General features: G+C 37.2%; 1 protein-coding gene across 3 annotated transcripts in view; it reads left to right on the plus strand.

Moving 5' to 3' along the window:
* The window catches only part of CUL5 (cullin 5), an 87,876-nt gene that overhangs the window by 52,625 nt on the left and 7,507 nt on the right, over positions 1–27,744 (plus strand). For 2 of the 3 annotated variants that reach the window (XM_005667298.3, XM_005667299.3), the window contains 11 exons: positions 3,250–3,343; positions 4,970–5,100; positions 5,346–5,453; positions 9,037–9,101; positions 19,294–19,426; positions 20,505–20,636; positions 23,299–23,422; positions 23,787–23,962; positions 24,503–24,664; positions 26,091–26,209; positions 27,157–27,280. In XM_005667298.3, coding sequence (XP_005667355.1) covers positions 3,250–3,343; positions 4,970–5,100; positions 5,346–5,453; positions 9,037–9,101; positions 19,294–19,426; positions 20,505–20,636; positions 23,299–23,422; positions 23,787–23,962; positions 24,503–24,664; positions 26,091–26,209; positions 27,157–27,280 — 1,368 coding nt within the window. The remainder of the gene's footprint in view (positions 1–3,249; positions 3,344–4,969; positions 5,101–5,345; positions 5,454–9,036; positions 9,102–19,293; positions 19,427–20,504; positions 20,637–23,298; positions 23,423–23,786; positions 23,963–24,502; positions 24,665–26,090; positions 26,210–27,156; positions 27,281–27,744) is intronic. The other variant, XM_021062739.1, reaches the window with a different exon arrangement.

The raw sequence follows: 27,744 nt of genomic DNA on the forward strand, positions 1-27,744 counted from the left end.
TTTTATATATCTCTATTCCTTACAACACTTAACTCTGCATGTAGCCATTAGTAAGTATGTACTTCTTCTCTTAATGTAGTATTGAAAGTTGTGGGCTGTGGAGCCACATCTGGCCTCACATTACAGCTCAGAATCTTGGGAACTATCTGTGTACTTAGATAGCCTCTAAGCTTACTATGCCTCTCTAAGCTTGTTTCCTCATATCTTAGATACCTGCCTCATAAGGTTGTCATGGGTTAAGTGATATATGGGTTAATGAGATAATGTATATAAATCATTAAGCACAATGCTTGGTACAGAGTAGTTGCTTATTAAAAGATATTATTTTAATAATTTGTTTAACCTTTTGAGCTAGGAACTGCTTCAACAACCTTTTTTTTATTTCTAACTCCCTTCATCTAGGCAGTTGCTAAGTTCTGCTCAGTTTACTTCAATTATCTTGTCAATTTAGCCTCTCCATTTAATCCTCATTATAACTTGCAGTAAGAATTACTTTTTTTTTTTTTTTTTTTTTGCTTTTTAGGGCCACGCCCATGGCATATGGAGGTTCCCAGGCTAGGAGTCGAATAGCAGCTGTAGCTGCTGGCCTACACCACAGCCTCACGGCAATGCTGGATCCTTGACCCACTGAGCAAGGCCAGGGATCGAACCTGCATCCTCATGGATCCTAGTCAGGTTCGTTTCCACTGCGCCATGACAAGAATTCCAAGAATTACATTTTTTTTCTTGTGACTTTGTGTACACTTTATTTGCTCATAGCTGAAACAGAATTTTTGTGAAATAATATTCGTTGTTATTATATGTGATGCACTCTGATTTCTTTTTTTTTTTGTCCTTTGTCTTTTTAGGGCCGCACCCTCGGTATATGGAGGTTCCCAGGCTAGCAGCTACAGCTGCCAGCCTATACCAGAGCCATAGCAACACCAGATTCGAGCCGCGTCTTCCATCTACACCACAGCTCACGGCAATGCTAGATCCTTAACCCACTGAGTGAGCCAGGGATCAAACCTGCAACCTCATGGTTCCTAGTCGGATTCATTTCTGCTGCACCACAGCGGGAACTCCTATTGTTTTATATTATTATTTTTTAAAAGCTAGTCACAACCGTTAAAGCTGATTTCACAACAAACAGACTGAAACAGATTTTTGGAGTCTGCACAATTTGGATTACTCATGAACTGTGTTCAAGTATAAATTTTCAGTGAAATAGAGACCAGAGATGAAGTGGCTGGGGCTTAGAGCTTATTTTAATTGTACTTTCTCTTTCTTTCTTCTTCATTAGTTTTGTATGGATAGATATACCTATTTTCTATTGAGTGTTCAGTTGTACATATTCCAGAGCTGCTATAGAATGAGATGACTCAGTAATTGGGGTGGAGTTTCCCACCCTGGCAGGGCAGAAATTTCTCAACCATTTCATATGTTCTTAGGGCAGAAATGGACATATATGGACTTTAAAGTTGTTAACATAATTCTCAAAAAGGGACTTTAGAAAAACCTTTTATTACGGAAATTTTTAAAACATTTTGAACAGTGGAATAGTATAATGAATCTCCATTACCTAAATTTAGTGTCAGTAATTATCAACATTATGTCAATTCCAAGAGGAATTTTTAGCAAAGAACTTTAAAGGCATATAATTCCCTTCCACAGATAAATGATCAGTTTCTCAGAAGAGAGCTTTCAGCCTTAGTGTATCTTGCATTAGTAATCACAACCTATTCATTTTGCTTGGTACCTTCAAAAAGAGTAAATACATGACACAAAGGAGTAGTGGTGCGGTAGGGTGGATTTTCCTGAGGGCCAACCAGAGTTCTAGACTCTGACCATGTTACTTGGAACATTTCAGCAGCTTTGTTGCCAGTCTTCTACCACTCAGTGCCAGCTATCTTGCTACCCTTAGACTTTTTTTTTTTTTTTTTTTTTTTTTTGCTTTTACGGCTGCATGTGTGGCATATGGAGGTTTCCAGGCTAGAGGTTGAATTGGAGCTGCAGCTGCCAGCTGTGTCACAGCCACAGCAATGCCAGATCTGAGCCGCATCTGCAGCTTGAGGTAACGCTGAATCCTTAACCTACTGAGCAAGGCCAGGGATGGAACACACATCCTCATGGATACTAGCTGGGTCCGTAACCCACCAAGCCACAACAGGAACTCCAGATGATGTTTTAAAAATGACTTCATGGGGAAATAGAGCTCATTATATTTATCCTCTGCTTAAAACCTTTCCTACCTATAGAGTAAAATCCCAATCCATGGTTTTCATCCATAATCTGGCTCTAGCCTACCTTTCTAGCTGTCTTTCCCACTGTCTCTTCACTGCCGTATTCAGCTTCTTATTCCTAGAGTACTTAATCTGTTTTAAGACTTGTATCTATTTTTCAAGATCCAGTTTAGATTTTGGATGAGACCTTATTAACTACCAAGAAAAAACTAGTTCCTTTGTTTTTATTTGGTGTGTTTTGTCACCTGATTTATATTTGTTTACTTTTGCCTCCCTTCCCACCCTCAATAAGACAGTGATCTTCTCCACAGCAGAGGTTATATCTTATTCTTCCTTGTATCCTAACTCTGCCTACTATGTGTTGAATGAATGTTGATACTTTTAGAATTTTAGAATCTAATTCCAATACAGGTTCTCTCCATCAAAGTTTATTTTTTCATTTTGTTTTGTATATTAAAAATTTCTGGCGTTCCCATCGTGGCGCAGCAGAAATGAATCCGACTAGGAACCATGAGGGTGCAGGTTTGGTCCCTGGCCTCGCTCAGTGGATAAGGATCTGGCGTTGCTGTGAGCTGTGGTGTAGGTCGCTGATTCCACTCAGATCCTGCATTGCTGTGGCCTAAGCCAGCAGTTGTAGCTCCAATTTGACCCCTAGCCTGGGAACTTCCATATGCCACGGGTATGGCCCTAAAAAGCAAGATAAATAAATAGATTAAATTAAATATAAATTTAAAAAAATTTCTTTTCCTTCCCTCCTTGGGGACTTTGATTAAAATTTCTAAAGAGAACCTAAGTTAAGTTCTATAGCATTTTCCTTAGCACGAATATGCTTTGGTAAACTAATATAGAGTATCTGTCTTCAGCAGTCCTCTAGTAAAGGTAAGTAAAATCTGCTTTCAGCGTACTTAGTTTTTTGCTGTTGTTGAACAGTGTGGTTTTTATAGAGCTATAAAGCAAAACGGGGTGGGATAGATTTGTGCCTTATTTGTGCTTACAATAGCCTTGACCAATTTTTGATGTTTTTCAGCTCATGGAATGCTGTGTAAATGCCCTAGTGACATCCTTTAAAGAGACTATCTTAGCAGAGTGCCAAGGCATGATCAAGAGAAATGAAACTGAAAGTAGGTAAAACATCACGTAAAGTTCTCATACTCCTTTAAGAAGATATCTTTAAAGCACATTGCTTTTAGTAAATTGCTGTTAGATGATTCTTTTATATATAGGTATTTTTGTTATGACAAGCTGTGCTTAAAATCATAAAGTATTTAGCATAGTTAGAAATGCTGTAAAGAAGATTATAAACATATATTAAGCACTTTTCCCCCTTGAGTGTCAACGTACATGTGTGTGCTTGTGTGCAGATTTCAGCTTGTTCTCAAAAGTAGGACTCAAAAGTAAGACTTTCAAAGGCTAATTTAAATGATTAAACATATGGTATATGCTAGAACTAGGTAATTTGCCTTATATGTGGAACCTTGTGGCAGATATTTTTAGAAAGTAGTAAAACACTCTTTGTTGATAATCTTCATCCCTCTCCCCACAAATATTTTATAATTTAAAATATCTGAAGTGTATTTTTGTTACTTTAATTTTTTTTTTTTTTTTTTTTTTTTTGCTTTTTAGGGCCGCAGCTGCAGCATATGGAAGTTCCCAGGCTAGGGGTTGAGTCGGAGCTACAGCTACCAGCCACAGCCACAGCCACTCAGGATCTGAGCCACATCTGCGATCTACACCACAGCTCACGGTAACGCCGGATCCTTAACTCACTGAGCAAGACCAGGGATCCTCATCCTCATGGATCCTATCCGTGTTTGTTAACCCCTGAGTCACAAAGGGAACTACACTTTAATTTTTTTATTACTTAAATATGATAAAGGTATATTTTGGAAGGTATCAAGTACATTAAAACCAAAAAGAATACAGTAAAAATTACCCATACTCAGACATAACTACTTTTAACATTTTGATGTATTACTCTAGATTTCATTGCATAAAATTGCAAAGTCCCATTTAATCTGATTGCATTTAAGATGTATGTTTTAGTTCACGTAAAGTCTATACATTCCTTCAGAAGTAGTTTTGTAGTAAAAAAACAAGTCTCTCATGTGGCTTAAATGAAATATTTGACTCTCAGTATGCCAAGCTAAGTAGAGTTATGTTTAATCCCTGTTGGATTCCCTTCAAAAGGATTTATTTAGTGGTAACCAGTTCTGTGAAGTAACATTATTGTGAAGGTCAATTAAATGGGATAATAGGAGAAAGTCCTTTTTTGTAAACTGAAAAGTTCTTTATGAATGCAGTTCTATATTATCTCATTACTCTGAATAATCTGAGGACATGATTATTTTATCCCTTATTGATGTGGCTGTGTATTTAATATTACATCTACTTTATGAAATGTACAAATCTTCTGTGTAAACTTTTGTATTTCTTAGAATAAATCTATTCCATTGCATTGAAGGTCAAATGACTCGCTTTTTAAGAGGAGTTGGGTTTTGCAATGTATGATCACTTTAACTAGAATTTCTTTTAAAAATAATTTTTGTCAGACTGAGAAGGTAGATCAGGGAGTTATAGTACTTACTATATAATAACTCCTAAACTGATTGTACCCACAGATATCAATTTCCAACGAATATTTCCCCACACTCTTATTATCATAGACATTTTAGACCCATGATACAAATCAAAGAGAAAACCTGTTGTGATGGATGAAATGGTTCTATGCGTGTGTTTTGTCCTTTCAGAATTACATTTGATGTTTTCCTTGATGGACAAAGTTCCTAATGGGATAGAGCCGATGTTGAAAGACTTGGAGGAGCATATCATTAGTGCAGGCCTTGCGGATATGGTAGCAGCTGCTGAAACCATTACTACTGTAAGTTTTCCTCTGTGATAATGGTGGATGTATACCAAGGTTATTTTTCAAATGCAAGATTAGATGTTTAAAATAGTAACTGATGGCAAACAGTAATGTTGAAATACGTTTTTTTAAGAAACAATTTTCATAAAATTTCCCAAATTTTAAAGCTATAGTGTTTTATTAAAATTATATTTATATTTTCTGATTTTTGTGTTATTTTCTTTTTACAAACTTAATTGAATATAAAACTTTATTTTTAGGACTCTGAGAAATATGTTGAGCAGTTACTTACACTATTTAATAGATTTAGTAAACTTGTCAAAGAAGCTTTTCAAGATGATCCACGATTTCTTACTGCAAGAGACAAGGTATATATTTCTGTATATTAACACTACTATCATACTTTAATTTTAATAAGGAATTTGCATCGTTATGCTAAAAAGTACAAACTACAAAACCTAGCAGCGCTTGGAGTTCCTGTCATGGCTCAGTGATGATAAACCTGACTAGTATCCATGTGGACCCGGTTTCAATCCCGGGCCTTGCTCAGTGGGTTAAGGATCTGGTGTTGCCGTGAGCTGTGGTGTTAGGTCACAGATGTGGCTCAGATCCCGTGTTGCTGTGGCTGCAGTGTAGGCCGCAGCTACAGCTCCGATTCGACCCCTAGCCTGGGAATTTCCTCGTGCCACAGGTATGGCCTGAACAAGACAAAAAAAACCAAAACAAACTCTAACAACTCTGATTTTTCATCAGTAGAGGGCAACTGTCTTTATTATATTTGGTTTGTTATATGCTTTTATAAGTATTTGTGTAAGTTGTGAACCAGAATTTAGCTAGAAAATTGCTCTCTCTCATTTTTTCAAGAATGATTTACCAGTTTTGAATATTATTAATTATTAAATTCCTCATCATCCTTCCTTTAAGACCCAGCTCAAAGTATACTTTTCCTAGCACTTCCCTGATACTCTGCCTCCCTCACATCATGTCCCAAGCTCACAGAGTTGATTTCTCTGTCTTCTTTCCTTTCATAGGGCTCTTGTGAGAGTTTTAGCACATTTGTCTTTGCTTTCCATATCATCTTTCCCATCTTTATACTATAGAATAATGATAATGAAACATAGTATTATCCTTAATTTGGTGGTTTTGTTTTTGTTTTTTGTTTTTTTGTTTTTTTTTTGCTTTTCAGGGCTGCACCTGCGTCATCTGGAGGTTCCCAGGCTAGGGGTTGAATCAGAGCTACACCAGCTGGCCTACACCACAGCCACAGCAACACAGGATCCCAGCCAAGTCTGTGACCTATACCATAGCTTGTGGCAATGCCACATCCTTAACCCACTGATTAAATCTGCATCCTCTCAGATACTATGTCAGGTTCTTAACCAGCTGAGCCACAATGGGAACTCCTGCAAAGGCCTTATTGAGATGACATCCAAGTCAAGTTGAAAGCCACAGGGCAGCACATGCAGTGGCTCTAAGGCAGGAACACCTCTCATGTTCCAGGACCAGAGAAAAAAGAGATTGTTGTGGCCAGAGTAGACTGAGGGGGGAAAATAGTAGGAAATGAAGTCAGAGATAACAGGAAGCCATATCATGTAAGACTGTGAGCCATAGTAAGGAGTTTGGTTTTCACTCTGAGCAGGATAGAAAGTCATAGAAAGATCTTGAAAAGAATGATAGAATCTGACTTATATTTAGGATCACCTGGCTGCTGCAAAAGAATAGACTGAAGGGGACAAGAGAGGAAGCAAGAATATGGGTTAAGAACCTATTTAAGGAGTTCCCGTCGTGGTGCAGTGGTTAACGAATCCGACTAGGAACCATGAGGTTGCAGGTTCGGTCCCTGCCCTTGCTCAGTGGGTTAACGATCCGGCGTTGCCGTGAGCTGTGGTGTAGGTTGCAGACGCGGCTCGGATCCCGCGTGCCTGTGGCTCTGGCGTAGGCCGGTGGCTACAGCTCCGATTCTACCCCTAGCCTGGGAACCTCCATATGCCGCGGGAGCGGCCCAAGAAATAGCAACAACAACAAAAAAAGACAAAAGACCAAAAAAAAAAAAGAACCTATTTAAGTAATTCAGTTAACTAATGATGGACACTCAGCCCAGAAAGGTAATAGGCAGAGGTAGGTAGCCAAAAGTTGTTGGATTCTGATGTTGTGAAAATAGACTATACAGGACTTACCAATGAAATCAGATGTGGGATATAATAGAAGGAGACCAGGCAAGGATAACACTCAATTAGATCAGTATGATCAGTTAGCAATATATGCTTGCTGAAATTAGGGAAGGTGAAGATTATGGGAGAAACAGACTTTGGGGACATGGCTGAAGAGAGATTAGGAACTTAGTTTTGGCAGGTTAATTTTGAAATGTTTATTATATATTTATGTGGCAACATCAAATCTGGAGCTTACACAGGGGAAAGGCCTGCAAAAGTAATTTTGGGAGCTTTAGCATATATGCTGATAGAATTTTTTTTTCCTCTTATTATGGCCACACCTGCAGCATATGGAATCCTGGGTATCGGAAAGATGAGGAACCAGCCGTCTTTCATGAGAGAAAGGACAATGAGTAGAATGGCCAGGAGAGTGCTGTGCTGGAAAACAAGTGGAAAAAAGCACTTTCTAGGAGGAGGGCATGAAAAGCTTCTTTATTTTTTAATTTTTTTGCTTTTTAGGGCCACATTTGTGGCATATGGAAATTCTCAGGCTAGGGGTTGAATGGGAGCAGCAGCTTCTGGCCTTCGCCATAGCCACACAACATGAGAGCCTTAACCCACTGAGCAAGGCCAGGAATTGAACTGACATTCTCATGGATACTAGTCAGGTTCTCAACCCACTGAACCACAATGGGAACTTCTGATCTGCTGCTTTAAAATGCTGCAAATAGGTCAAATAAGATGAGGATTAACCTCTTGTCTTGAGCAACATGGAGGTTGTGCATGACTGAAAAGAACGGTTGGAATAGTAGTCTGTTAGAACAGTTTTCAAGAAGAATAACAGCAGAGAAAGTAAAGATCTTGAGTTAGATAATTCTTCTAGGAACTTGGCTAAGAGAGAGAGAAATGGAGCAGTAGCTGAAGGTGGACAAAGCCAGGAGAGAATTTTTAACATTTGAAAAACAATATGTATGCATATCAGGTCTGTAATGGAGAGGGAATAAATTGATCATATAGGAGAAATAGGAGGTAGTTCTTATTACTTCAGTTTTCTCAATAAAATAGGAAGCCACATCATCATTTGAGAGTATGTATGCGGGAGGAAATATTGGAGATTTTAAAAGAAAGGAGGTGATATGAAAATGTTTTCTAGGAGAATGTATGGAAAAGAGAAAATGGTGTTGTTGTCAGGCAATGCCAAGACCTCACTTGAGAATTGTAGGAGTTCCCTGGTGACCTAGTGGTTAAGGATCTGGCATTATCACTGCTGAGGCATGGGCTCGATCCCTGGCCCAGAACTTCCCACATGCCATGGACTTGGCCAATAAAAAACAAATTGTGGTAGGAATTCCCATTGTGGCTCAATGGTTAACGAACCCGACTAGTATTCATGAGGACTCAGGATCAATCCCTGGCCTTGCTCAGTGGGTTAAGGATATGGTGTTGCCGTGAGCTGTGGTGTAGGTTGCAGAGGCAGCTCGGATCCTGCATTGCTGTGGCTGTGGTATAGGCCAGCAGCTACAGCTCCAATTGGACCCCTAGCCTGGGAACCTCCATATGCCTCAGGAGTGGCCCGAGAAATGGCAAAAAGACAAAAAGACCAAAAAAACCCCCCAAAAGAATAACTATAATCATTACATTGCAGATGCTGAGGTCATTGATTTGAAAAGTTTTGTTGGGCCAGATACACCATTAAAAATAAAAGCTAATTCATATTTTATATGTTTTTGATATTGTAATGGTTTATCTAGCTATAAGTTTTAAAAATAATGTTTATATTTTATGTTATTATTTCCAGGCATATAAAGCAGTTGTTAATGATGCTACCATATTTAAACTTGAATTACCTTTGAAGCAAAAAGGGTAAGTTTTTTTAAAATCGTATGTTAAAATTCTTCCTTTTTATTTGGAGTGTATTATATGTTATGGAATATGCAATATCTCCTATTTCCCTAATCCTATCAGGTTTGTTTTATGTTTTTTTTAAACCGTTATAATTTTTGCTACTTTTGATTATTAAAAACTCTGTCTCAGTTTTAAATTTTAATATTCTATTCTTTGGTGACCAAAAAATGTTGACCTTATTATTTTTTTAAAAAAAAATTTATCGTTTTGCTTTTAAGGACCGCACCTGTGACTTATGGAGGTTCCCAGGCTGGAGGTCGAATCAGAGCTACAGCTGCTGACCTACACCACAGCGTAGCAATACCACATCCGAGCTGCCTCTGTGACTAGCACCACAGCTCATGGCAACGCCAGATCCTTAACCCACTGAGAGAGGCCAGTGATTGAACCTGCATCCTCATGGATCCTAGTCAGGTTCATTAACCTCTGAGCCACGATGGGAACTCCTGACCTTATTTTTCTAAATAGAAAAAAAATTTTGTTCTTAATTTTTTCGAAATCTCTATTTGTTTTTCTCTCCTCATTATTCACAAAAGTTAGTTTATAACTTCTAGAAAAATAGACTATGACTCAGTTCACCATAATGATAAAAAAGGGAAATCACTTTTAATATAAATTTTTATATTACATTTTGTTTTGGATTCGGCATACCGCAGCTTGATGTGGGTTCACAGTTCCCAGACCAAGTATTGAACTCAGGCGGCAGTGGTGAAAGCACCAACTCTTAACCAGTACCCCACCAGGAAACTCTAATGTATTACCATTTAAAAAAATTAATCTTGGAGTTCCCATTGTGGCTCAGCAGGTTACAAACCCAACTAGTATCTGTTAGGACACAGGTTCCATCCCAGGCCTCGCTCAGTGGGTTAAGGATCCAGCATTGCCATGAGCTGTAGCGTAGGTCATAGACACAGTTCAGATCCCAAGTTGCTGTGGCTGTGGTGTAGGCCAGCAGCTATAGCTCCGATTTGACCCCTAGCCTAGGAACTTTACATATGCCACATGTGCAGCTGTAAAAAGAAAAAAAAAATTAATCTTCATTGATGAGATCTCATCTCTCAGGTAAGGTGGATTTATTTTTCACCAACTTCTATTGTAGACAAATCTGAAAATCAGAATTTAATGAAATATTAATCTGAGCTAGTTATATCTTCAGAGTAGTACTAAGTAGCACTAAAAGTTAATTGGAAAAATCTTTTGTAATTTCTAGCTGAGAATTGCTTTTCTAAATAAACTTTGTAAATAATGCTAAAATAGCAGTTGTGACTCAGCAAGTTATGAACCCGACTAGTATCCATGAGGATATTGGTTCAATCCCTGGCCCCACTAGTGGGTTAAGTATCCGACCTTGCTGTGAGCTGTCGTGTAGATCACAGACGTGGCTAGGATCCTGTGTTACAATGGCTGTGGCATAGGTCAGCAGCTGTAGCTCTGATTTGACACCTAGCCTGTGAATTTTCTTATGCTGTGGGTGTAGCCCTAAGAAAGCAAAATAAGTAAATGAATAATGCTAAAATATTTGAAATAACATTTCCTAAGAAGGAAATGTAGGGAGTTCCTCTGTGGTGTAGTGGTTAATGAATCTGACTAGGAACCATGAGTTTGCGGGTTCGATGCCTAGCCTTGCTCAATGGGCTAAGGATCCGGCGTTGCTGTGAGTTGTGATGTAGGTCGCAAACATGGCTCAGATCCCACGTTGCTATGGCTCTGGTGTAGGCCGGCGTCTGCAGTTCCAAATAGACCCCTACCCTGGGAACCTCCATATGCCAAGGAAGCGGCCCTAGAAAAGGCAAGACAAAAATAAAAGAAGGAAAAGTAATTGTTTAGGTTTGGGGAGGGGTGTTTAAAATCATTTTCATTTTGTCTTTCTTGAGCTATCTAAGTTATTTGAGTACTTTTACAGTGAAAGGGGTCATGCAACTTTATAGTACTAATTGGCATAATTGAGAAGGGCGTTTATTGAGTTCTCTTTATCAATTGTGAAATATATGCAACATACAGCAGTTATTTTGGAGAGCTGTTCATATGAACACATAAAGGTCTTCCTCATTCTGCTCTGCTCCCAGCATTTTTTTAAATGAAAAATTTTAAACTTAAGAGTAAAGTAACTCTATTGCTTTCCTAAATATCTCCCTATACATCCATCAGTCAAATTTTTAAATGTATATCAGGAGTTCTTTTGTGGCTCAGCGGGTTAAGGATCTGGCATGGTCCTTGTAGTGGCTCGGGTCTCTGTTGTGTGGATTCCATCCCTGGCCCAGGAACTTCCACATGCCACAGACATGACCAAAGAAAATGCATTTCAATAGAATTTGCAGTCATCAATAACTTTTGACTCTCTAAACACTTCAGCATGCAGTCATTAATTGAATTTTGTGTTTGGTTATTTTGTGATAAAATTTACTTACAGTCATAGCCATAAATCTTAAGTGTATAATTTTGTGAGATTTGACAAATGCCTATATCCCTATTAAGATATATAATATCTTCATTATCCTTCAAAGTTACCTCATGTCCATTCCCAGTCAGTCCCAGCCCTACCCCCACCTTCTTCCATAAGGCAGCTGTTCTCATTTTTTCAACATAGGTTAATTTTGCCTGATCTAAGATTACATGTAAATGGAATTCATACAATATGTACTTTTTGCATAAAGCTTTTTTCAACTCAGCATAGTGTTTTTAAGATTTATCCATGTTTTTGTATATCATAGTGGTTTGTTTTGCAAAGTGGTTGTACTATTTTACACTCCTACTAACAAAGTATGAAAGTAGCAGTTAATGCTATTCTCACCCATGTTTAGTGTTATCATCTAAATTTTAGTCATTCTGGCTGTATGTAGTATCATCTTCATATAGTTTTAATTCCCATTTCCATCATGATATTGGTAGTGAACATTTTTTCATGTTTTTTTTTTTTGGCATTCTTATATTTTTCTATATGGAGTGTCTGTTCAAGTTTTTTGCCTATTTTTTCCCCCTTTGGGGTTGTTTCTTTTATTAGTGAACTATGAGTTCTTATATATTCTGTATACAGGTACTTTGTAAGATAAACTCTTTGCTTTTGTGGTTTTTGCTTTCTCTGTTTTATCTAGGAAAACCTTTGTCTACTTCTACCACTAGGATGTGAAGATAATCTTCTCTTTTCTTCTAGAAGCTTTATAATTTTTAGCTTTCACCTTTAGGTCTAAAAGCCACCCTAAATAGATATTTGCATATAATGTAAGTTAGGGATTAAATTTCTTTTTTCTCTTTCCATATGGATAGCAAGTGGTTTCATCGCCATTGTTGGAAATACTTTCCATTTCTCACTACGTTACTCTGGTGACTTTAGTCAAAAATCAAGTGACTTTATTTTAGTTTTATTTATTTATTTATTTTTGTCTTTTTGCCTTTTCTAGGGCCGCTCCCACGGCATATGGAGGTTCCCAGGCTAGGGGTCCAGTTGGAGCTGCAGCTGCCAGCCTACCCCAGAGCCACAGCAACGCTGGGTCCAAGCCACAGCTACAACCTGCACCACAGCTCATGGCAACACCAGATCCTTAACCCACTGAGCGAGGCCAGGGATCGAACCTGCATCACAGAACTCCATTGGATGCCACTGATCACATTGAACCACAGTGGGAACTCCATGATATAGTATTCTTTTTATGTATTTTTAGATATTTTTTTTTTACTTTTTAGGGCCACTCATGTGGCATATGGAGGTTCCCAGGCTAGATGTCCAATGGAGCTACAACTGCCGGCCTACGCCACACCAACGCCAGATTCGAGCTGCGTCTGCAACCTACACCGCAGCTCACGACAATGCCAGATCTTAGTTATTCTTTCTCTTTTTGTAATTAAGTATTTTTTGACAGGTACTTTAAAAATATATAGGAGTTACCATTGTGGTGCAGTGGATTGGTTATTTTGTGATAAAATTTACTTACAGTCATTGCCATAAATCTTAAGTGTATAATTTTGTGAGATATGACAAATGCCTATATCCCTATTAAGATATATAATGTCTTCATTATCCTTGAAAGTTACCTCATATCCATTCCCAAGTCAGTCCCAGCCCTACCCCCACCTCCTTCCAAAATATATAGGAGCTACCATTGTGGTGCAGTGGATAAAGAATCCAACTGCAGCAGCTTGAGTTACTGCAGAAGAGTGGGTTAGATCCCCGGCCCAGCACAGTGGGTTGAAGGATCCTGTGTTGCTGCAGCTGCAGCATAGGTTGAAGGTATGACCCTGATTCAGTCCCTGGCCTAGGAACTTCCATATGCCATAAGCATGGCCATAAAAGAAAAAAAAAAAAAAAAGAAAAGAAATAAAAGGACAAAAAAAAAAACCTATGTAAAGATCCCATTATTACTCATCAAATTTCCAATTTATACATTGCTTTATCATCTCAGTATGGACTCATAATTTACTTTTTTTTAATTAAATGTATTGTAATTTACTTTTATTCTTTATTTCAATTTTTCAAATTATCCTAGATTTCACTAGTAGGAACTTGTTTCTGGGTCCTTTTGATGGTAAATTCTTCATTTCTTTTTGGCACAATGAGGATTTCCAGACTCACTTTGAACTTTCTGTAACCTAGCCTCAGAATCAGCCATTTTTTTCATGAAGTCCTAGTTCCTTTTAGTGGACTATGGTATTTCGTGGACAAAAATCTTGTTCTAGGTGTCTTCATTGCTATTTTGGTGTCACTGCTTCTCAAATTTCTTCGTGGAAAAACTTAGTACAAATACGCATTTACCACTACAGTAGGAATAGAGTAGTTCATGGTGAGCCAAGGCTTCCACTAAGAACAACCAGAAATATCAGATATATTTAGAAAATATTCATTTTAGGGAGTTTCCTAGAAGGTGCAGTGGGTTAAGGATACAGGATTGTCACCATTGTGGCATGGGTGTAATATGTGGCCTAGGAACTTCTGCATTCTAAAGGTGCAGCTGAAAAAAAGAAAATAGGAAATTAAAATTTAAAAAGCTACAGAAACAGAGTTCCCATTGTAGGCTCAGTGGTAATGAACCTGACTGGTGTCCATGAGAGTGTGGGTTCGATCCCTGGCCTCCCTCAGCAGTTTGGGGATCCAGTGTTGCTGCAAACTGAAGTGTGGGTTGCAGACGTGGCTCAGATCTGCTGTTGCTGTGGCTGTGGTGTGGGTCAGGGGCTATAGCTCCAATTTGACTCCTAGCCTGGGAGCCTCCATGTGCTGAAGGTATGGTCTTTTAAAAAAAAAAAAAAAAAAAAAGCTACAGAAGCAACTAGATCAAAGTATTAGAAAATTAAAGAAATGAGAGAGAGAGGGAGTTCTCATTGTGGCTCAGCAATAACAAACCCAGCTAGTATTTATGAGGATGCAGGTTTGATCCCTGGCTCTGCTCAGTGGTTAAGGACCTGGCATTGCTGTGAGCTGTGGTGAAGGTCACAGATGCAGCTAGGATCTGGTGTTGCTGTGGCTGTGGCTGTGGCTGGCAGCTGCAGCTCCATTTTGACCCTTAGCCTGGGAAGTTCTATATGCTGCATGTGTAGCACTAAAAATATCGGAAAAAAAAGAGAGAGAGAGGAAGAAAGAAGGAAGGGATGGACGGAGGAAGGAAGGAAGGAGAAAGAACCTTTCAGAGGTTAGCTGAGGCTGTATATCTGGGTTTCCCTGAAAAGAAGCAACTGAGAATCTAGATTTGGCTCCAGCTCGACAGTATTGATGGGGGACAGTAGAGTTTTTGGTGGTCACACAGAACTGGAATTAAAAAACTCACTAGGCTCACAATTGAAATCCCAGGAGGAACATTCCTTGGGTTCATTGGCTAACCAGAGGTAGACTGAGTCTTACCAAAACTACAGTTCATCCTTGAACCAACATAGTTCCTGATTGGAATAAAGTGATCAGCCATAGCAGAATGAAGAGTGAACACATTCTTAATGGAAGATAAACCTCATCTGGTGCCTCTGATTCTTTTATATGCAGTGCCCAGTATTCAGTTTGACATCAGTAGTGTTGTGAAGGCAAAGAAACTTATGATCAACTAAGAGAAAAATCATTTTAGAAGCAGACTCTCAGATGATTCCAGTTTTGGAGCTAGTAAATATGAACTTTAAAATAATTATGATTAATAGCTTAACCACAGTGATAATACCATTGATGTCCACTAGGATGGCTAAAATTAAAAAGTCATTAACAAGTGTTGGTGAAGATGTAAGGTAACATGTGAGCTGGGTCTACTCCTAGGTATATATACCCAAGAGAAATGAAAATATACATCCACTCAAAGACTTGTACGTGAATGTTCATAGCATTATTCTTAACAGCCCCAAAATAGAAACAACGCAAATGTCCATTATCTGATGCATGGATAAGCTATGTGGTATATCTATGAAATGGAATATTACTTAGTTATAAAAAGGGCATGATAATGTGAGAAAAAAGAATGTATATATGTATGTGTGACTGGGTCACCTTGCTGTACAGTAGAAAGTTGACAGAACACTGTAAACCAGCTATAATGGAAAAAATAAAAATCATTAAAATAAAAATAAATAAATAAAGGAATGACATTCTGATAATGCTACAGTGTGAAGGAGAATATTATGCTAAGTGAAAAAATCCAGACACAAAAGGACAAATTTTGTATGATTTCATTTATATGAGATTTCTAGAATAGGCAAATTTCTTGATACAAAAAATAGAATAGATGTCACCAGGGGCTAGGGGTAGAAGAGAATGGAAAGTTACTATTTAGGAGTTCCTGCCATGGCTCATCTGAACCTAATCTGACTGGTATCCATGAGTATGCTGGTTCCATCCCTGGCCTCCATCAGTGGGTTAAGGATCCAGTGTTACAGTGAGCTGTGGTGTAGGTCGCAGATGCGACTTGGATCTGGTGTTGCTGTGCCTGCGGTATAGGCCAGTGGCTGTAGCTCCACTTTGACCCCTAGCCTGGGAACTTCCATATGTTGTAGGTGTAGCCCTTAAAAAAAAAAAAATAGAAAGAAAGAAAGTTACTTTTTAATGAGTATTGAGTTTCTTTTTGGGATGATGAAAGAGTCCTGGACATAGTCATGATTTTTGCAGAACATTGTGAATGCATTTAATGGCACTGAATTGTACACTTGAAGTGGCTAATATACGAAAGCATTTAACCTTGATATAAAGATGATTTTTTGGAAGAATAAACAGATATGTGCTATGATCTGGATGAGTCATAAAAATTATGCTAAGTAAGAAGTGTCAGTCACAAAAGGTGGCATAGTATATGATTCCATTTATGTGAAATGTCCAGAATAAGGAAATTCATAGAGATAGAAAGTTATAAACAGGGACTAGGACAGAGGAATAGCTGGAGAATGAGATTTGACTACTAATGAATGAGTATGGAGTTTCCTTTTGGAGTAAAGAAAATGTTTTAGGAATTCTTGTCAGGGCACAGCAGAAGACGAATCCAACTAGGAACCATGAGGTTGCAGGTTCCATCCCTGGCCTGGTTTGGTCTGTTAAGGATTTGGCATTGCTGTGAGCTGTGGTATAGGTCGCAGATGCAGCTCAGATTTGGTGTTGCTGTGGCTATGGTGCAGGCCTGCAGCTATAGCTCCAATTCGACCCCTAGCCTGGGAATCTCCATATGCCACAAGTGTGGCCCTAAAAAGACAAAAGACAAAAAAATAAAAGAAAAGAAAGAAAATGTTTTAAAATTTTATATTGATGATGATTGCACGTTATGAATATACTCAAAACATTGAATTGCACACTTTAAATGGATAAATTTTATGTGACTATCTCAATAATCTTAAATAAAGCATAAGTTATAACAAATAAATGACATATTAATGAACAGATAGGTGGAAATTGTTACCTAAGAAAAGGTAAAATACCAATAGCAGTATGTAATTGGAATCATAGAAAAGGGGGCACCAGCTGTTGACCAAATTTTTCGAAATTGACAAAAGATGCCAACCTTTACAATAAAGCACCTCTTTGAATCCCAAGCATGATAAATACAAATCAAACCATTCTTAAACGCATCATAGTAAAACAGCTAAAAACTGGAGAAAAAAACAAATAAAAAACACTAAAGCAGCTGGAGAGCAGGGGGAATGACACAGTATCTTCAAAGAAAAAACAATAAAAGACTGACAGCTGTCTTCTCAACAGGTTGTGTTGAAGGAAGGGAGCTAGACCACTGCAGTTAATTACAGTAGTTCACGCAGAAGCTAGGCACTGGCAGATTGGAGGAGATGGATAGATTCTTGTGAAGTAAGTTAGTGGTCTTCAAACTTCCCTAGAGTATGCCAGTGTGGGTACTTTTAAGGAAATCACTTTCTCAATCCTCAGCTCTCACATCTACTTTTTTATTTATTTTTTTTCTTTTTTGTCTTTTCAGGGCCATACCTGATGCATATGGAGGTTCCCAGGCTAGGGGTCGAATCAGAGCTATAGCTGCTGGTCTACGCCACAGCCATAGCAATGCCGGATCCAAGCTGTGTCTTTGACACCACAGCTCATGGCAACGGTGGATCCTTGACGCACTGCGTGAGGCCAGGGATTGGACTCATGTCCACATGGATACTAGTCGGGTTTGTTAACCACTGAGCCACGACAGGAACTCCATATCTACTTTTTTCTAAAACTTGAGTCCTCTGGTGGAAGTATCATTGCAGTTTCTACTTCTTTCCAGAATTACTCTTTCTATTAAATAAAGAAAGGCACATACACCTCTCTTCATTCTTAGTATATGGTGTATTGCCTCGATTATAAAAAGCCTCCAAGTTGTGTAAGAAAGGAATCTTTTGAAATATTTGTATTGATGTTCACAAAATGAATTTCTAATGTTTACATATTTTATTTTTTTTGCAAGGTGGTTTCTAATTCTTTGCTTTCAACATTCAATGGCTAGTTTGATCCATTATTGAAAATAACTCTTTTTATGGAGTTCCCGTCATGGCACAGTGGTTAATGAATCTGACTAGGAACCATGAGGTTGCAGATTCGATCCCTGGCCTTGCTCAGTGGGTTAAGGATCCGGCGTTGCTGTGAGCTGTGGTGTAGGTTGCAGACGCGGCTTGGATCCCATGTTGCTGTGGCTCTGGTGTAGGCCAGTGGCTACAGCTCCTATTCGACCCCTAGCCTGAGAACCTCCATATGCCCCAGGAGCGGCCCAAGAAATGGCAAAAAGACAAAAAAAAAAAAAAAAAAGAAAAGAACTTTTTTTGTTAATCAGTATGTGTTTCTTAGCAAATAACTCAGGAGGTGTTCAATGAATTGAATAACATCAAAAGAAAAACTTCTTCTGGTCCTATCTGCTTACTTATGTGATTAAGATTTTTCAGGGAGAAGACATTTATAAAAATATAAAAAATGGAAGTAAAATTGGTGATGATTCCTGAGTTCATAATTGGGAAGAAAAAAATTTCATCCAGTTGAATGCATTGAAAAATTTTGCATATGCATGTGTTTTATACACACACAATGTAATTATGTTGATTTGGTTAGGTGTGGACCTACAGTAATTTAGATAACTCATTTCTGCTAACAATTAATTTTATATATACATAATTAGTTTTAAAATGTTGAATTTAAATTTATTTACATATGTAGTTTAGAGAAATAGGATCAAGTGTAAGTGCAAGTCCTTCTGGTATAGAGTACAATACAGTGGTTTTAAAGTTTTGTTGGAACAGTGAAATAGAGATGTAACTTCATTGTTTAAGGAAATGTGTTTATAGGTTTTTAAAAATGGCTGATATCATTATGGAATTGAGGTTACATTGTATATGTTTCAGAGAGTGAATTTACAGTTTTATCTTAATGCATTAATAAATGTTTTCACTGTTAACTTACAAATATGCAAGGGTTTACAATTTTTTGAAATTGTTGAATAAAGAAGTGTTTGAATACAGTCTAGGAAAGATCATTGACAGAGCTGCCACTAGAGTGAGGCAAGGAAGCACTAAGCTTTCACAATTTAAGGTGGTCCCACTCTACAAGTGCACTTTTGGGAACCTAAGAGTGGTGCCTCCTTAAACTGTGCATGTTAGGTGTAGCCTTGCTGATTCCAGTTGTGTTGAATTTATTCAAGAAATCTGTTTGTGAAAAATTGGCTTAGAAAAAATATTTGCCAATTTGGTTGTTTTTCATTAACTTCTTTCGATTTGTTTTTAGGGTGGGATTAAAAACTCAGCCTGAATCAAAATGTCCTGAGCTGCTTGCCAATTATTGTGACATGTTGCTAAGAAAAACACCATTAAGCAAAAAACTAACCTCTGAAGAGATTGAAGCAAAGCTTAAAGAAGTGGTACTTAAGTTTTCTTTTGACTTCAGAATTTTAAATTTTCTTTGAATTTGTGTTTTGTTTATAAGGCTTTCTGTGATAGTGTCATTTTTTAAAAGTGTATATCTATAAGCAGCTAATATTATGAAATTCATTTTTCCAGTGAGGGTCTCTATAGAGCAATTATTTTTCTTCTTGGGGAGAAAAAATTTTTTTTTGTTTTTTGGCTGTCCTGTGGCATATGGAGTTCCTGGACCAGGGATCAGATCCCAAACAGTTGTGACCTCTGCTACAGCTGCAGCAACTCTGCGTCCTTTAACCCACTGTTTCAGGCCAGAGATTGAACCTGCGTCCTAGTGCTGCAGAGACACAGCCCATTGCACCATATTGGGAGCTCCTTTCTGAAAATTTTTATTCTATAGCTGCCAGAAAGGCAAACAGCATTTAATTCTTCTCCTTTCTTGATTCTTTTTAAAAGTTAAATTCTAGCTCCTATTAAAGGACCAAAAGGTGGGGGGAGAGGGGCGGGGAATGGAACTAGCTGATAGTGTTTGGGATGATAGTTGAAAGAATGGGAGTTTTTCACTTCTTTCTTTTTGTAAGAGCCCAGAATAAATAACCAGGGATGAATGAGTGTAGATTAGAAAATTGATTTCTTTCATTTGTATTTGTGCTGTTAGCATAATGATATAAGCTCAGGAAACCAAAGAGGAAAAAACTAGTAAGGAAAGATATAGAGAAAGTATAGACAAAAAGAGTTAGAAGATTAGTGTTAGAAAAAAGTGAAGAAGATACGTGGAAGGAAGAATTGGGGTAGAACCATTGGCTTTCATGTAAAATTTTATTTCGTTTTAATATAAAATCTCAAAAATTGATGTTTATAGAAATTAAAAGATTATTTGGTTACCATCTCAAATTTGCTAACTTTTAAAGTAGTATGTCAGGACTGGTTATTTTTCAGAGATGGACAGTTTTGTAGGTCACTATCTGTATATGCTGATATGAATTTCTGAAATTTGACAGTTGAGGATATAGAAAATTCTAAATGAGAGTGGTGGTTAAGAGTGTATATAAATGAAAGTAAACTTTGTTTTCTATACAGCTCTTGGTACTTAAATATGTACAAAACAAAGACGTTTTTATGAGATACCACAAAGCTCATTTGACACGCCGTCTTATATTAGACATCTCTGCTGATAGTGAAATTGAAGAGAATATGGTAGAGTGGCTAAGAGTAAGTAAATGTTTAAAAAATATTTGGTTTTCTTAAGATAGTACATGGTTCGTATGTGTGCTTAGGTTTTTGGTGATATTGTTAATGTTGAAATAAAGGAACATTTTATAAGAATATAGTATATTCTTATAAAGTAAGGCATATTATCTTTTTTTTTTTTTTTTTTTTTTTTTTGCTTTTCAGGGCCATTGAAGTTCCCAGGCTAGGGGTCAAATCAGAGCTACAGCTGCTGGCCTACGCCATAGTCACAGCAACACAGGATATGAGCCGAATCTGTGACCTACACCACAGCTTACCTTAGCACTGGATCTGTTGCACCACAATGGGAAATCCTATTACTTTAATAAAGACTTTTTTTTTGGTCTTTTTAGAGGTGCGCCTGGGGCATACGGAGGTTCCCAGGCTAGGTGTTGAATGGGAGCTATAGCTGCCGACCTACACTGTAGGTCACAGTAATGCTGGATCCTTAACCCACTGAGCAAGGCCAGGGATCGAGCCCTTGTCCTCATGGATACTAGTCAGGTTCATTAACCACTGAGCCATGAAGGGAACTCCTTAATAAAGACTTTCAGTAAAGCACCTTTGCTCTTGCTTTGCTTCTCTTGTTTCAGTCTTTTTGTATCTCCACTCTCATTTGAACTGACCTTCTGGACAAATCATTTTTTAGGTGTTTTTTGTACTAAATATTTGTCCATAGAGATATTTGTGAATAGGTACATCTGTAAAGGAAAAGGAACCAATAGGTAAAAAGTGATGGCCTGTTTAGGAGGATCAATGCTAATTAAGACTAAATTCTTATAACAGAATATTTTAAGTCTCTTCCTTTTAGTTCATTTAATGGAATTTGAGTTATATTAGCATAACATCAATGAATATGTCTTTCATTTATTTTTATGGTATTTTATATATAACAAAAACATTGTAATGTGTATAGTTATATGTTATATATATGGTTTTCATTTATATGTATATTTCACATTACAGATTTTCAGAGAGCTCTGCTTTGCATGGTAGTGTGGAATATTAAAAATGACTGTGCAGCTGATCTCAGTATTAATAGTCAGTGGGAACAATTACTGTTTTGTGACTTAAATTTTTTTTTTTTTCTTTTTAGAGCTTCACCCAGGGCATAGGAATGTTCCCTGGCTAGGGGTCAAATTGGAGCTATAGCTGCTGGTCTACACTACAGCCACAGCAACGCCAGATCCAAGCCTTGACTGTGACCTACACCACAGCTCATAGTAATGCCAGATCCTTAACCCACTGGGCAAGGCCAGGGATCAAACCCACATCCTCATGAATACTAGTCAGGTTTGTTACCATTGAGCCACAATGGGAACTCCGTGACTTAGAAATTTTTGTCAAAATATTAAAAACAATTACTATCTGTTGTAAATATAGAAGAAAAGTACACTATAAAACATTCATTTTCAGATTTAAAGTGTTTTATGTCTTTATAAAAAAACTTGGTGGCGTTCCTATTGTGGCTTTGCGTGTTAAGGACCCATTGTTGTCTCTGAGAATGTAGGTTCGATCCCTGGCCTTACTTGGTAGTTTAAGGACCCAGTGTTTCCTTGTAGATTGCGGATGCGCCTCAGATCATGGCTGCGGCATAAGTCTCAGCTATAGCTCTAATTTGACCCCTATCTTGGGAACTTCCATATGCCACAAATGCAGCCATTTAAAAAACAAACAAACAAACAAAAAGAAAAGAGTAGTTAGGAAAATATTTATAATACTTATGTCTGATACTATATCTAGAATATAAAAGAACTCTTTTTTTTTTTTTTAATTGTGTTTATTTATTTATTTTGCTTCTTAGGGCCTCACCTGAGGCATATAGAGGTTCCCAGGCTAGGGGTCGGATCAGAGCTACAGCTGCTGGCCTATGCCATGGCCACAGCAATGCCAGAACCAAGCTGTGTCTGCTACCTACACCACAGCTCATGGCAACGCCAGATTCTTAATCCACCGAGTGAGGCCAGGGATCAAACCCGCAGCCTCATGGTTCCTAGTCAGGCTCCTTAACCACTGAGCCACGAAGGGAACGCCTCTGTTTTATTTTCATTTCCAACATTATTTTCTTCTTTTTTGGGGAGGTATACTTTTATCATCTTTCTTGCCCAGTTACCTCTTTTAGTTATTCATTTTGGTAAAATGTTATGTGGATTTATCCCTCAAAGACATGAATGCAAGAAAATACATGCTTTGCTATCCATAGGTGAGCTGAATAATAAACTGGTAACAGATTTTGAAAGAAGTATTGTGACTGGTGACTGATACGATGTGCCTGTTATTTGTTGATGATTTTTAGATTGAGGAGCTAGAGGTTACATTTGTGCTTTATGTATTACCCTCATTTAATATGTAATGGTAATTGAAAGTTGAAGTGTGTTGTTGGGGGGCCGGTGTTATTTAACTATATTGTGGTAACTGAAATTAATGCATCCTGGATTCATGCACAGAATGCCAGGATTGCCTGAATATTCTGTTTATTTTCTAAGAATAAAATGTAATAGGTATTAGATTATAAACATTCTAATAAATAAAAGAAAAAAATTTATATTAAAACATCTAACACTTAGTTTTACATTATAATTTTTCCTAATAGTTTATCAGATTATGTATTATTTATTACTTCTTCTGTCTTTGGTTTTCATAGGAAGTTGGTATGCCAGCAGATTATGTAAACAAACTTGCTAGAATGTTTCAGGACATAAAAGTATCTGAAGATTTGAACCAAGCTTTTAAGGAAATGCACAAAAATAATAAATTGGCTTTACCAGGTATTATTTTATAATTACATACATTTTTTTTTAACTTTAAAAAAAGAATATCTTTGTTTTCTAGTAAATTAAAAATGTTTAAGGAGTAATAGATATAAAGATATTCAGAGCCCACATTCTTTGACAATATCCTGCAAAGCAGAATTTAGATTTGCTAATTCTTAATTTGAAACAAACAGACACTTTTAAACAAAATCTTTAGTCTTTATTTATTTTTCACCAAACTTACCCTCTGTGTTTGTATTTTAAATTTGATCCATTGTTTTTAAACCAGCTATAATGGAAAAAATAAAAATCATTGTTAAAAAAAATTATCCATTGTCAAGAGTATTGGCTTAATACTTTCTGATCTTCTTTCCTATAGCTGATTCAGTTAATATAAAAATTCTTAATGCTGGTGCCTGGTCAAGAAGTTCTGAAAAAGTCTTTGTCTCACTTCCTACTGAACTGGAGGATTTGATACCTGAAGTAGAAGAATTCTACAAAAAAAATCATAGTGGTAGAAAATTACATTGGCATCATCTCATGTCAAATGGAATTGTAAGTAGATGGTGTGTTGGTTCAGATATTGGTTTGGCTGAAAGTAGCAGGACTCCAAATAAGATTTGCTTTAACAAGATAGATCTTTGCTTCTCTCACAAGTGAAAGTTTGGGCAGGTATAGTGGATCTATTCCATAAAGTTAGGGACATAGGCTTCTTGTTATACCACCATCCTTAAGGTATTTCCTTGCCTGAAGAATCCAGTATGATCCTTACTATATCTGTCTTCCAGCTCAACAGAAAAGGAAAGATGAATATAGTTTCCTTTAAGGCAACTTTTAGAAGTTTCCCCCATTATTTCCAACTCAAATCTCATTGGTTAGAACTTGGTCACATGGCCACATTTTGCTCAAGAGACCTGAGAGATAAGCCTTTACTCTGGGCAGTTATTAAGGTCTGCTAGTGTTTTTATTACCATATAAGAAAGGAAGAGAACTCACTGTCCTTTTTATATATATTCTCATATAAGAGATATTATAGTAGGTAGTTAGTAATCATCAAGAGATTCTTATTCTTTTAAATTATTTTATCTATTGTAGATAACATTTAAGAATGAAGTAGGTCAATATGATTTGGAGGTAACAACATTTCAGCTGGCTGTATTGTTTGCATGGAACCAAAGACCCAGAGAGAAAATCAGTTTTGAAAATCTGAAACTTGCAACTGAACTCCCTGATGCTGAGCTTAGAAGAACTTTATGGGTTAGTTTTTTATGTTTGTTTTTAGAATTGCATTTTCTCATGTAGCAAGAGGTTGTGTTTGCTTATAATAAGCTTGTGAATTTATAGCAGTTTCAAATGACTTTTAACCAGGAAAAATATACAAATGAAGTATTTATGGAAAAATAAATTGAAAATAAGGGAGTTCCTGTCGTGGCGCAATGGTTAACGAATTCGACTAGGAACCATGAGGTTGTGGGTTCCATCCCTGCCCTTGCTCAGTGGGTTAAGGATCCGGCATTGCCATGAGCTGTGGTGTAGGTTGCAGATGCTGCTCGGATCCCACGTTGCTGCGGCTCTGGCGTAGGCTGGCAGCTAACAGCTCTGATTAGACCCCTAGCCTGGGAACCTCCATGTGCCATGAGAGCGGCCCAAGAAATGGCAAAAAGCCAAAAAAAAAAAAGAAAGAAAAAAGAAAATAAGCAAGTTCCTAAGACAGAGAATGGCAAAAAGAGAGTGAGAAAAAGATTGAGTTGGTATTTAAATATTACCTGTGAAGAACATGACCAGAGATTTCATGTAGAGAATGTATCCAAAGATTTTGTGATAACCAGAATTCTAAGAATTGGAAAACCTTGTCCTTTTAAATCTCATAAAATGTGCTTATTAGTCTCCTGTTCAGAACTTCATTTTTTGGAGTTCCCCTGTGGCACAGTGGGTTAAGGATCCAGTCTTGTTACTGCAGTGGTTCAGGTCACTGCTGTGACGTGGGTTTGGTCCCTGTCTCAGGGACTGCCACAGGTCACAAATGTGGCCAAGGAAAAAAAAAAAAAAACTGTATTTTGCCCCTACTCCACAGACCTCTTAAAAGTTCCAAAATAGGAGTTCCCGTCGTGGCGCAGTGGTTAACGAATCCGACTAGGAACCATGAGGTTGCGGGTTCGGTCCCTGCCCTTGCTCAGTGGGTTAACGACCCAGCGTTGCCATGAGCTGTGGTGTAGGTTGCAGATGCGGCTCGGATCCTGCATTGCTGTGGCTCTGGCGTAGGCCGGTGGCTACAGCTCTGATTCGACTCCTAGCCTGGGAACCTCCATATGCCGTGGGAGCGGCCCAAGAAATAGCTAAAAAGACCAAAAAAAAAAAAAAAAAAAAAAGAGTTCCAAAATAAATTGTTACCTAGAGAGGAACAGTTCTTTTATAACTGGCAGTGGTGTTTGCTGTGGTCATTTTTTTGATCCTGTTATAAAGAGAGCACTTATTACTTCCTCATAACCAACTTTTTTCTCCTCATTTTTTTTTTCCTCGTTGTGCATTTACGTTGTTATATTTGTGGAAATACCAAATAAAAGTATGAATTATGAATTTGTGCTCATAATCTTTTCTCACCTATATTGGTTATGTTGGAGAATTGATCTTGGTATTTTATACTGTGGATAGAAACTAATTGTTTTCTCTTTATTCTCAATAGTCTTTAGTAGCTTTCCCAAAGCTCAAACGGCAAGTTTTGTTGTACGAACCTCAAGTCAACTCACCCAAAGACTTTACAGAAGGTACCCTCTTCTCAGTGAACCAGGAGTTCAGTTTAATGTAAGGTTTATGTTGGTTGATATAAAATAAAAATACCTTGTTTGAATTTTAATGTTTTGTTTTTAGCAAAATAATTATTTTCCTTATATGATATTTAAAACATACCTGTATACTATCATCACTTTAGATTTTTTACCATTTATTTGTTTATTATAAATATTAATGACCTGGCAGTGTTAATTACTTCTTTACCTATTTTTCATGGATACATTTTTATCTGACATTATACTGTATTACTTTTCGTCTTTAAAATAAACATCTGGAGGTTCTATGTGGCTGAACAGGTTAAGGGTCTGGCATTGTAACTGCAGTAACTTGGGTTGCTGCTATGACATGGGTTCAGTCCCTGGCCTGGGAACTTTTGCATATTGTGGGTGCAGCCAAAAATAAAAAAGTAAACAAAACAAGACTTCAGTAAGTCCCCCAAATAAAACATAATTCTCAACTTAAAAATAATTAATTAAATAAGCATCCTTTTGCACTCTAAAGCAGCTTTATCTACGTAGAATTTTTTTTTTTTTTTTTTTTGGTGGTATCACAGCACAAGGAAGTTCCCAGGTTTGGGATCAAACCCAAGCCACAGAGTGACAATGCTAAATCCTTAACTGCTAGGCCACCAGGAACTCCATATAGCAGAAACTTTTCCTTGAAATCCAGTGAGAAAATATACTGAATTACAACTCACATATCTTCAGTTGCCTAGTCATTTTCATAGCAGTATAAATTATATTAACTTTGTTATTATGGGGAGTATTTCTTATTTCATTAACAGAGCTTTTATCATCTTTGAGGGAAATTGTACAGTTCTTTTTAATAAAGCTATATGTTGGTTGTTTTCCTGTAACAGTTGCTAAATATTAATTTTTAGAGTATTCTTTTAGATGTTGTTGCTATAATATGTTTAAAAGACCTTTCACTGTAAAATATTTGATTTAATGTTTTCATAGAAAAAATGCAAAAGTTCAGAAAAGGGGTAAAATCAACTTGATTGGACGCTTACAGCTCACTACAGAAAGGATGAGAGAAGAGGAGAATGAAGGAATAGTTCAACTAAGAATACTGAGAACCCAGGTTTGTAATGTTAAGAAGAATGTCTAAATTTTGAAAAACGTTGCTTTTTTTAATCTTCAAATTCTTTTTTGAAATTAAAGAAATATAGGTATTCAGACTTTTTGTACAGAAGAGCTAATTTTTATTTTACTCAAATTTAAAAGTTGTATTAATAGCATTCTCTTAGTTGCTGGAAGAGATGCCTATGTGACCTCATGGTCTCTAGTGGATTTTTTTGGTTGGGCAATACCTTGGTTTTAGGTTATGCCTCTCTTTGACCATATGTCAAAAAGAATAAATATATTTCAGCAGCAAGTTACAATTCTAGGATTGAATATTTAAAATTTTATTTAATTATAAGACTTCTGATTCCATTGTAGTGTGAAATCAGGAAACATTTTAAAACTAACATTATGATACTTTCTGAACATGATAAAGAATACCTATTTCAAACTAATGCATGACTGTATTAACTTTAGAAATAC

The sequence above is a fragment of the Sus scrofa genome, chromosome 9 (genome assembly GCF_000003025.6).
Source record: "Sus scrofa isolate TJ Tabasco breed Duroc chromosome 9, Sscrofa11.1, whole genome shotgun sequence".
Classification (NCBI taxonomy): domain Eukaryota; kingdom Metazoa; phylum Chordata; class Mammalia; order Artiodactyla; family Suidae; genus Sus; species Sus scrofa.